The following is an 11,074-nucleotide window of genomic DNA, read 5'->3' on the forward strand; positions in this document are numbered from 1 at the left end:
GTAACCACAATCTTTAACACAGGAATATCTGTTAATGCAATTAGGAAATTCAGATTATGTTTCACAGAATTATTAGCAAATTCCACTCTCTTCACAGAGACTGAAGGAGAAAAAGGGGTTTTGGAGTGAATGGTAATTCCTTAATGACTGGTTCAGTGAATAAGTACAGACTCTGGGCACTGAGCCATTCATTGGAAGGGGAGCTCTCGGGTGATGTCAGTGGAGTTCCATATTTATGCAGTAATGTTTCAAGATAATGCCAATAAAAACCAGAATGGTGTTTGATATTTGGAAGACACAGAGAGGAAAACTTGGAAGTGTTAACAAATGTATGTTTGGTAACATTCTTGTTTTGATCAGAATGTTGTTAGTAGTGCCATGTAGAGCCTATAGAAAATGAACATTTATAACCAAGTTCTCCACAAGCACTTTTTCCTATGGCTTTATAGCTTGTTTCATAGCTAAGATTAATTAAGTTTGAGATTTCCCCTGGTGGTCTCCCTGTTTCATGGAATGTTTCAAGAACAATATAATCTTACAGGAGAGTGTTCTGTAAAGTGCTGTTTGTACAGTCCAGGAGCACTTATGGAGCACAACGCTGTTCTTTTTGCCAGCCTTACAGGACTAGAGCTTGTTCCACCTCAGTCATAGTCTCCTTCGCTTATTCTGTTCTTGATATGCAGCTTCTAAAGTAGCAAAGGAATATTCTTCTTTGTTTTGGGTATTTTTCATGCTAAAATGAGATTAATGTCTTCACAGGGATAGCTCTGATGACTTTGGACTGGTACTACACTAATGACAGCATCTAAGCCTGTACATTGATTACTTTCAGGTTTTGCACTTCCTTTTCTACAGGCCAGTTGCAATGTGAACAAATATAACTCATGTAAGTTTCACTTAAAATCTTTACCATCCAGCGAGATCAGAAGACAAATTCTTTAGTGAACAGGTCAGATAAGTGTTAAAACTTGTGCTTACTTGTGTTTTCTTACCTTATCACAACTATCCCACTGTTTCCCTTCACCTTTGCAAGTTATATGCTTCATCACTACACAGTTGATATATTTGGCATTGCAGTATCTGTACCTTGGGCAAAGAACAAATGGTAGACTTCTCATTTGCTACAATATTCTTGCAGTGTTTCAAGAAGAGAGTACTTCACAGGAAGAAATGCATGTTCCCATGCTCATGAAAGCATTTGTTCATCGAGAGGCGCTATGCTGTCTTGTGTGTGTCAGGCAGGCTTTCGGTCAGTGCTGACCTGTTTCCATTCTCTAGGTGTTTCTGGTTAGGTTTTATGGGTTAGTCTTTTTGTGGTTTTGGTTTTCTTTTTTCTAAGCAGTTTTCTGTTTCATAGTGGTTGTTCATAGGAGTAAAATTATCCTGTCAGCCGTTTAACATTTGGCATGGGACACCAAAGCTTGATAGCAATGAACATCTTTCTAAGTCTGTCTGTCTTGCAGTGATATTTGATATAGTTATATTTAGACTAAATGAAACATGGTGTAGAAGTCTTTTCTTGGCTTTTAAGACGCATTGTATGTATACCCTCATACAGCTGACTGAAGCTGGGGAAACGAGGTCTAAAATGGAGATGAAGAATGGACAGAATTTCTGAAGTTACTCAGAGTTGAGGGTGGTGAAGGGTTGGCTGGTTTTTATGTATCTATTTTTAAAATAAAAAATATTTATAAAAATTACTGTGGGGGTTTTATTGTTGTTTATTTTATTTTTATGTAAAGAGAGAAAGCTGAATCTTTTGCTGCTGTTAGTGTTTGTGATGATTTCAGGGGCTTCTTCAGTGTCCAGCAACTGCAGTAGGAACTGATTAAAAAGATTTGTACGCTCTATGCAAATGCGACGTTTCAACCGCTTTAGTAATAATAGGTAAGGCTTCTCACTGTGTGCAACTGTGCAGTGTTGCCCTATGTCCTATCTGCCATATGCAGGTACACTGCTTAGGAATGAAGGAAGCATACAGCTGTACGGGTGCTGCTTTTGTGTAGTGGTTCCCCAGCGCTTCTTTTCTTTGGAGGACTGCTCTTAGCAGAAAGCTTCCCTGTTGCATCCAGATGTGAAACGTGAGTGGAGCTACCTTTGAAGCATGGTAGCGTAGACTTTTGCAGGATGCCTTAGATATGTACCCGTGGAACTACAGTAAGAGCATTGTGATCAGCAAGTGAAAGTGCCTCCCCACACTCCCAGTTACAATTCTGAATAAAGAAAAAGGAAGAAAAACCCGAACAGGTTAGATCTATAGCAGATACTCCAGCAAATCTTTCTCTTACTGAGGTTGTAATAGGAATTTCCTTTTGTCTTTGGCAGATCTTACGTTAATGCACATCATCACATTATTCCATAGTAAAATGAGAAATGATTATTTTCTAATGAAGTTCTGAGTTTCTATCTAGTTTACATAACACTGCCTTCGAAGCTCTGCATTATCATTTTGCTATTCTGCTTGCTTTGTTAGTGTGTCTTCGCTCACTTCAGTGACTGTGGTAATGGATTCACTTTTGCGCACCTACCTCACCAAAACAAAGTAGTTGAGTCTGAAGAGGTCTATGTGCACTGCCAAAACTATTCATACTAACAGAAGGGAAAATACACAAAACATAGCTGTGCCTGTGTGTGAGCACAGCGTTCTGCATGCAAAAGCATTATCGATTTGTACTTTCTTACTCCTTACGCTCTGCTTTTTGCGCAGAAAAGAACTTTGTTCCACCCCCTACCTACCTCCCACTTCCCAGCTAATATTAAAAGCAGAGACAGCTCTATAAAGGAATTATGTTGCTGAGGTCATTGCTTTTATAAAGTACTCACTAGCACTTTATGAAATATGAAAAATGAAGTTGTTTAAAAGACTGTTGAATACAGATTGCATAAAATCCACACACCATTTTTGTTTTCTACTTTTTTCTCTTAATTTCTCCAAATTTTGAGAATTTTTTTGCTTACTGCTTAGCTAATCTATTCCACAGTGAGAACCCTCTCATTCTTCTATTTCCATTCCATAACATCTGGTTTTCTGATGGTCTAAATGTTGATCTTTTTTTTTCTTTTTTTTTTTTCCTCCACCCCCTTCCCCCACCCCCCACCCCGGCCTCCTCCAGGTACTGCTATGTGGATATTTGTTAGCAATGACTGATGTGGAATCTACATATGCAGACTTTATTGCTTCAGGAAGAACAGGTAGAAGAAATGCATTACATGACATACTTGTGTCCTCTCCGGGTGGGAACTCTAGTGAACTAGCCTTAAAGTTATCAGAGCTTGATATAAACAAAGCAGGTGAGTACAGTTGGTCTTCTATTATATTTATTTAAAACTAAAATGAAAAGAATAGTACAGAAAACATGATTTATGTGCACACATTATTCCCTTGTCCCTCAGCAATAGTTTTTTTTTTTTCCTCTCTTCAGCAGGGATTGCTTGCAATAAGAAACATGGATTTCATAAATGGGAAGGGTGGTTATTTGCAAGTACAACATACTACTGGAAAAAGTCATTCTGCAGAAAGTGCCTAATAGCAGGGTCCATATCAGGATAAATATTATGGAATATCTAGTATTAAGGAAGAAACTAAGGAAGTGTTTATTAAGACACAGCTCTTCACAGTATCCTTTAATGGAAGCTGTCTGGTTTGAAGCCTGCAAGAGAAGCCATGCGTCTGCTTGAAAGGTTATTATGGAGTTTAATTTTGTTTTCAGCTGCCAGAGGACAGAGCAATAGCAGTGCACTGTTGTTTGTTTTTCTTGGATCTTTGTTTCTGGGTAAATTGTATGTTTCCCCTGTCGTCTGATACTTTGTCCTTCTTTTAAGATGATTAGCATTAATGCAATCCTGTATCTCTCTTCACCTCTAATATTACCAAAATCATTAGCTGGTTGTGCATCTTCAGTTGCCAGTTTGGGGCCTGTAGTTTCCAGATGCATGCAATTCTAGCTGGGCAAGGCCTTCAATTTTTTTTTTCTGTTTAAAAAAGAAAAGCTTTATTTGTATGTGTATAGCGTGTCTATTTTAATGTCAGGATACCTGTAAAATGTTGGGAAAATATAAACTAGGTGGCATTTGAAATGCGCAATGCCAGCATTCCTTCTTGCTTTAATTTTCTTCAGTCTCAAATTTACACTTACCATAACTGCCTTTGATCTTGTCCACTTAGAAGATATAAACAATCCCTATTTTTAAGATAAGCTGTTGGAGTGATGGTAAGCCAGAACTGTGTTCGTTTGTGAGCTATAAAAAGAACATGACTTCGTGCCTGTAATATATGGTGGTATGCATTTTATACATGCAGTTATCTCTGTAGGGATGAGAATGGTTTAAGTCACTGTTAGCCTAATTTTTAATACATAATTCAGTAGTCTATTTAGGTTTTTTTGGAGACCTCTTTTGCAGCTTGGGTGACTTAAGCATTGCAGAAGAGTGTACAGAATTACTCATAAAATTACCGTAGAGAAGATACACAAAAATGCCTGCATACTTCTTCAGGAGGTTGTGCAGTTTGAATTAGATACAGTGAAAATATATTTAAATTTTGGATTATTAGTACACAGGTGTACAAAATGTGAAAGCCTCCAAACCACAAATACTGGAAAATGCATTGTATTATCATTCTTACGAGTATTAATGTCTTAGCCAGTCATGTCTTTCCAAACCAAAGAGAGGATAAAAAATACCTTGCATTCCAAATTCCGGTTCAGAATATACTAGTGCGTGCGGGATGTGTATATGCATCACACCTGACAGGACTGAGAGGAAGACGCATATTTGGGAGTTACAGGTTTTTTCTTTCAAGAGGCACACCAAAAAATGTATGCTAAGTACAACCTAATTATACAAATACAGGCATCAAGTTTCAATTCTTTTTTTCCCTTTTATTGTTGTTACAGCAATATTCATTTTCTTGCAGAAGTGCAAGAACATTTGCTTTCAACTGCAGGAAGTAACAGCAGAGTAGGGTAATGCAGATTTAAAAAAAAAAAGATGTTATTTAAAAAAACTTATGTAAATTAAGCTACCCAGGCATATTTAGTACATTTAGTACCTACCTTCATTGATGAGCCAGTGACAGATAATCAAGAGTTTACTGCATAATTATGTATCATAATTACCGTATAATACTCTGCCTTTGAAACAACCATTCCCATATTTTTGTCCATAATAAACTAACAACCTGCTAGTATCTCTGGCATGGACATATTTACTAAACTTCAAAATATCTTTTCCAAGTACTCTGTGGCAATGCATTTTACCTAAGTTTAGTAAAAGCAACACTGTGTACATCTGGGACTTAGAAAACTGTGACAGAAATCTTAACACAGAAAGCAACAGAAAGATTTTTAGTGAGGAAATCAGCAGGTAGCTCAGCTGCCCAACTCTCTCTCAAGATAACCAGTGCAATTCCAAGAAACTTTATAATTCAGATCATACAGGTAATCGTAGCTTAAATAAATTTGTAAGGAAAAAGTACAGTGAAGAACAAGGACCAGTCTTTGCAAGTCTAGTCTCTACAACAAACTGCAGGCGTGCCGGAGAAGAGAGATTCAGTGCAGAAGTGGAAAGGAGACTTCCCTGTAAAAGTTGAAATGGTCCTGCCATCTCCTAGGAACTGGGGATAGTTGGGGTGTTGGAGTCATACAGAACTGGAACGAAGAACTGATGACTGTGGAAATTCGTGACGAGAAGTGATTCTGGTTCCTGATAGAAATGTTTCATGTGTTCACACTGGGAACACTGATAGACGCTGAAGGGTCAGTAATGTTATGGGAAGAAAACAGAGTTAAAAGCTGCACACTAGCAGAACTAGTGACTGTTGCTGGCTTACCAGCTCACACAACCGTGTTATGGCTCTCAGCATCCTATTACTTGGTTTTGTTTTGTTTTTTCAATGCTGCCTGTTGATTTCAAAGTGCTATGTGAGAGTCGGAACTCTAAAGAGCTTATAGCCATCGTGTTTTGAAGGAAGAACAGTTCAAGAGTTTGCATAAGCAATTTGGGGATTCTCAGAAGCAAAATTATTTCCATAAACACATTTTTTTTTTTTTGGTAGGAGAGCTCTTCCAACAGAGAGACTAATTCTGTCATACTGAGACACCATATTATAGACTAAGCAGATTTAGGCTAGTGAGTTTTTTCAGTGAGTTGAGAAAATCTTTTAAAAAGTGCTACATTAGAAGCTTAGTGCTCTTTCTCTGAATCTCTGTGCACTATGTCTCACATTCAGGTAGTGAACTGTTTGGGCTTCATGGCCAGGATAATATTTTAAGCGCAAATACCTTGCGAGGGTCTTATTTTTTTCCTTTTCTTCATTTTTGCCTTTTTTTTTCCTTTTTTTTTTTAATAAGAATTCTTCCAAGAAACCTTGACTTGCCCAGACAGTATGAGGGATATTGAAGTCTTCTAGTAGTCAGATCCCCTCCAGGACTCCCGTTCTTGGCAGGCCCCAGCTGCCCCGTGCCCGGGTCTGTAATGTCCGGAGGTAGAGCAGCGACTCTTTCACGGGCACCCCCTTGCCGTGGGGAAGGAGCTTGTGTGCCCTTGTGAGGTTGAGAGCTGTGCTGGTGGTGGCATGTGCCTCTGGTAGGGTCTCCCAAGCCAGACAGGTCTCAACTGAAGGGTCAGACAAAGTGTGTCCACGGGCAGGATGGGCTCACTAGCCTTCGGGCAGCCATCCTAGGAGAAGGACAACTCTGACTCCAAACCCGGGCAGATGGAGCTCGTTTAGCCTTGTAAGCCCATCCATCTCAGAGAAGGACACTCTAACCAAACTTACGACCCGAGGACTTCACTGTCACCGTCCAAGCTCGCCAGACGCACATGCCAGTTCTGCGCACGCTGAGCCTCACCTAAAAAATCCACCGCGCAGGCCCGAAGGGTGCACTCATCGCTTGCAGTGAGCGTGGGAAAAGCCCTTCCCAGATCTTCGTTCGCGAAGCCAAGCCATGAGTAGTCAGAATAAGGGAGTCCGGAGCAGGCAAAAAAGGAATAAAAAATCCAGACCCCACTTCTCGGGACTTTTGCAGTGTCAAAACAGATATAGGAGGTCTCATAGAAAGGATTTGGACAACTTGGGCAAAAGGGATTTCTGTCCAATAGGAAATAACTACATGTAGATCCATCCTAATGGAGTCCTTTGTAATGTGAGAGATAAAATGTGGAAATAAAGAGTACTCCGAGAAAGTGCCTTGCAAAACAAATTCTTATTTATGACTCAGTCCATACTGAACAGAACAAACCTCACTGTCTACCAGGTTACTCAACCTTCTGAACCACTTTTCATTAGGTTTCATTTAATAATTACCAATACCTTCTAAGGCATGTGGCTGCCTGTATGCTCAGTACATGCACGCAAGACACAGCCATCAACTCTGAGCTTTTTGTGATGGTCTTTGCAATGCACAGAACTTTTTTTTTTTTCCCCATTTGCAGTGTGCAAGTACTTCTGTATAGAGAAGAGAAACTGTTCATGGGGGTTTTTTCTATAAACAGAAGTAAAGCTGCAGATATACAGAGTGATTTTAAATGGGGAAACAACAACTATATGTATTGAGAAATCTGCCTTTAGTCGAAAGATCTACACATTAAAGTTAAGAGGCTCTGCTACCTGTACTTGGACCTTAGTCCATGGAATTTTCTTAGCTACAGTATTAAGCCAGTTCAATACAGAATCACGGAATCATTTTGGTTGGAAGAGACCTTTCAGATCATGAAGTCCAACAGTTCACCCTGCACTGCCAGATCGCCACCAAACCATGTCCCTCAGCACCACATCTACACAGCTTTTAAATCCCTCCGGGGATGGGGACTCCATCACTGCCCTGGGTGAAAACACAAATTACTCAGAATCCTTGCAAGATACAAGAGACAGCTTAGGTCTTAACATTCTTCCTTACCTAGTGTTATTCCTTACTGTGTTCCTATAGCTACTTAGTCCAGTGTTCAGGGACTTCTGCCTTACTGGCCCTTAGCTTCCAGCTGTCTGAACCTGTTGGGTCTTTATTTGTTAGGAGAAATACAGTACTTTGCAGATAGGTGCTAATGGACCATTGTCAATGCACTTCTTGGGCACCGTCTTTGACAGGCTTTGAGCTGTGCGCTCGCAGTGCCACTGTGAGATGTTTTCTATTCCTCAGATCATTTTGCAGTGAGACAGCTGGACGGAATGCCGTGGGGCATGGTGGGGCACTGAAAAGGGATGCACAGAACAGACACAGCTTTAACAAACGATTGCTTTTATTGACGTTGCATTTCTTCATAGAAACTCTGTATAATGAGTTGGGTTTTTTCCTGTGTTGTCGTAAAATCATCATGAATTAACTGTCAAAAAATTTCCTACTATTTTTTTGTCAAATCCATTCATTTCTAGCTACTTTAGGTCTGTACTTAAAGTGCTAGCGGTGACTGCAGCTGGGAATTTGTTTTTGAAGGTGTCTCTTGAGATGCAAAGTATGGCTGTCTTAGTAAAGTGTTTCCTATTTAGTGCAAGAGTTCAGTTTCAGTTTCTTTTTAGTTTGCTTTTGAGATTGGTAGAGGAACAGTTGGGGTTCTGGGAGCAACACCTCTTTTAGGGTGGATCACTTGTCCTTTTCTTGTATGTTATAGAAGGAGAAGGAGATGCACAACGAAATCCGAGTGAGCAAACCGGCGAGGCCCAAGGGGAGGCAGCAAAGCAAGAAAGCTGACATCCGACTTTGACTGACTGGAGCAGCTGGTGGATGTTTTCAGACGGCAAGAGCATGCTGGAACAAATGTGTTTCCATGAGCAAGCTGGTGGAAAAGAAAGTGCATGTGTCTTCACTGCTGGAACCTACTCTACCCAGTGCTAAAAATGGGGGTGCAAGCTGTGGCAGAAGACAGAATTTTCTCTACCTCTGTCATTAGCAATGGTTGAACATGTATTGATTTCTTGGGATAGTGTCATCAGATGGATCCCTTCATAATGTCTACTTGATGGGAACACTTTTAAAGAGTAGAACAGGTAAATCTTGTAGCAAATGGCCTTGAAACGTCAGAGGATCTAGTTGTGTATCTTAAGCAAAGGCTTGTGTGATCCTCAGCGTTTAAAATTCTCTGGCCAAAGTGTTCGCCCGTTAAAAGAACTGTAAAGAAAGCACTGTTTTTAGAACTTCGTGTCTGTTTTACAGCTCTGTTATTTACAATGGGTTTTGTATTGTACAGCTTAGATGCTCCACACTGCCCCTTCTCAACTGCTTATGAAGAATATTTCTGTTACTGTGAATTTTTCTACCACGCGTTTTGAAAGGGCTGGTTTTTTGCATAACGTGGTGATGTGCACACGATAGATTTAAAACATCAACAGCTAAATTGAATATGCCTAAACCTAAATGACTTGGCAGCACTCTAATTTGTTACCAGATGAGCCTTCAAAACGATTTGTTAATGTGAATAATTCAGCGTATTTTGTGTCGTCGGTACAGTTTTGCCACTTGCCTGTAGTTAGTTGCATATCAGAGACTCAAATTGAATCTTTTACATTTTTCTTCCCCATTTTTCTAATTTTACTCCCAATTTCTTAAGCTTTCTCTCAGATTTTTTTTTTAAATGTTAGTCCAAATATTTTATTGTTACGCTAGTTTTAAGGATACATTTATTACCTTACATGGGTTAAAATTCAAACAAATTCCATGGTGCTAGAGATTTTCCTGGTTCCCATTGAAGATGGGCCTCATTTACACATGGGAAGATAACTGGAATAGGTTACTGCCAATTCTGGAACGACTTTCGGATTGCAGGATGGTCCAACTAGGGGATCATGGGCTGGATCCAGCCGGGGCTGGTTTTTCGGTTCCTTGCCTTTGCCTCAGTTGATCAGGCTGTTGAGTTTGCGGAGCCAGTAGCCTGTTACTGATGCACCAGGTACAGCCAAGTGTCAGAGGTTGCTACAGTAGCCTTTTGGCTCGGAGGTGGAAAGGGAAGCGAGAGGCTTACCATCTAGCACCCAGAAGACGGCATTTTTCCCTTTTCAGCTGTTCCAAAATGGCAGTCCAAGCTGGACCGTCACTGAAATACCAGGATAGCTTGTCCATCCAGGGTACTTAAAATATCTACAGACGAATAACCTACGCTGCAGTAGCTGTGCCCAACAGACAAGGACATACATGAGGCTGAGTACTGCAAAATGGGGCAACCACGCCTCTGTGTGACTACGGTGAGTAAAGAGGGGGACTGACTGGTAAACCACGGCAATCACATAAGCACCAATCACAAAGTCCGAAGGTTCATTTTCTTTTATTAACAGGAGGTGATGTCACTTTCTTTATATATAGTATAGATATTATATATATTTTTGTGTTGTTGCTGGTTTCAAATGTTATGCACTTTTTAATGTTTGTAAACTTTTACTAATGAATAGTGTGATTGCTTCCTGAATATATTAATCATCAGTTAACAGAACACCTTTATGGCCACAGCTGTTTGTTTCTACCATATGTATCATTGTACTTGTTACCTGAAATTCCTTAGTGAGATGTGTGGAGATTAAAAAACCCACTTCTGATCAGTATTATGAGCTCATTTATTAGTGTTAATAAAAAACAAGCCAGCACTATGCTTGTGGCTCATTAGTGTAATATGAACTCTCTCATTTTATTGTTTGGAAGCTGAATGCCTTGCTCTCTGATTAGCTGTGAAATGCCCTGTCATCTTGGTTAAGAGAAATAGTCCATTTACTTTGAAACTACTGTCACCTTTAAACTAATTATTTATTAATTTGTTTCACTTGGTGTTCCTTTCAAAGTTAACCCATTATTATTGATCTTTCTTTAATTATTTTTCCTCCCTTGCTCTTGCATAAAGTCTTCAAGCTGAACTGGTTGACCCGTTGTCATGAACTAGTTACTGTCAGTCTAGCACAAATGCCAGAAAGAAAAAGAATTCTGGGGCTTTTTATACTGTTTCTTTATTGATAATCCACAAAACATCATCAATAAAATGTTGTGGAAAAAGGCAGTAGTGGAATAAGTGATTACAGTACACTGAAGTGTTGGGTTTCCTTGCTTTCCTTCAGTGCTTTTCTTTATCTCAGTACACTTTCTTCCTCAATTCTTTT

At 39.7% G+C, this 11,074-nt stretch overlaps 1 protein-coding gene across 2 annotated transcripts; it reads left to right on the plus strand.

The window, feature by feature from the left end:
* Positions 1–3,117: 3,117 nt before the first annotated feature.
* Positions 3,118–10,619, plus strand: PKIA (protein kinase (cAMP-dependent, catalytic) inhibitor alpha). Of its 2 annotated transcripts, XR_727817.1 has the most exons (3): positions 3,118–3,291; positions 8,608–8,900; positions 10,503–10,619. XR_727817.1 is itself a non-coding variant. In XM_010139602.1 (2 exons), exons 1-2 carry the CDS (start codon positions 3,141–3,143, stop codon positions 8,685–8,687), a joined length of 231 nt encoding a protein of 76 aa, XP_010137904.1. In that variant the 5' UTR covers positions 3,118–3,140; the 3' UTR covers positions 8,688–9,568. The 2 variants fall into 2 exon arrangements, 1 of the variants encoding a protein (XP_010137904.1); XM_010139602.1 differs by lacking the exon at positions 10,503–10,619 and having other exon boundaries at positions 8,608–9,568.
* Positions 10,620–11,074: the final 455 nt, after the last annotated feature.

Source organism: Buceros rhinoceros, unplaced genomic scaffold (assembly GCF_000710305.1).
Source record: "Buceros rhinoceros silvestris isolate BGI_N320 unplaced genomic scaffold, ASM71030v1 scaffold477, whole genome shotgun sequence".
NCBI lineage: Eukaryota > Metazoa > Chordata > Aves > Bucerotiformes > Bucerotidae > Buceros > Buceros rhinoceros.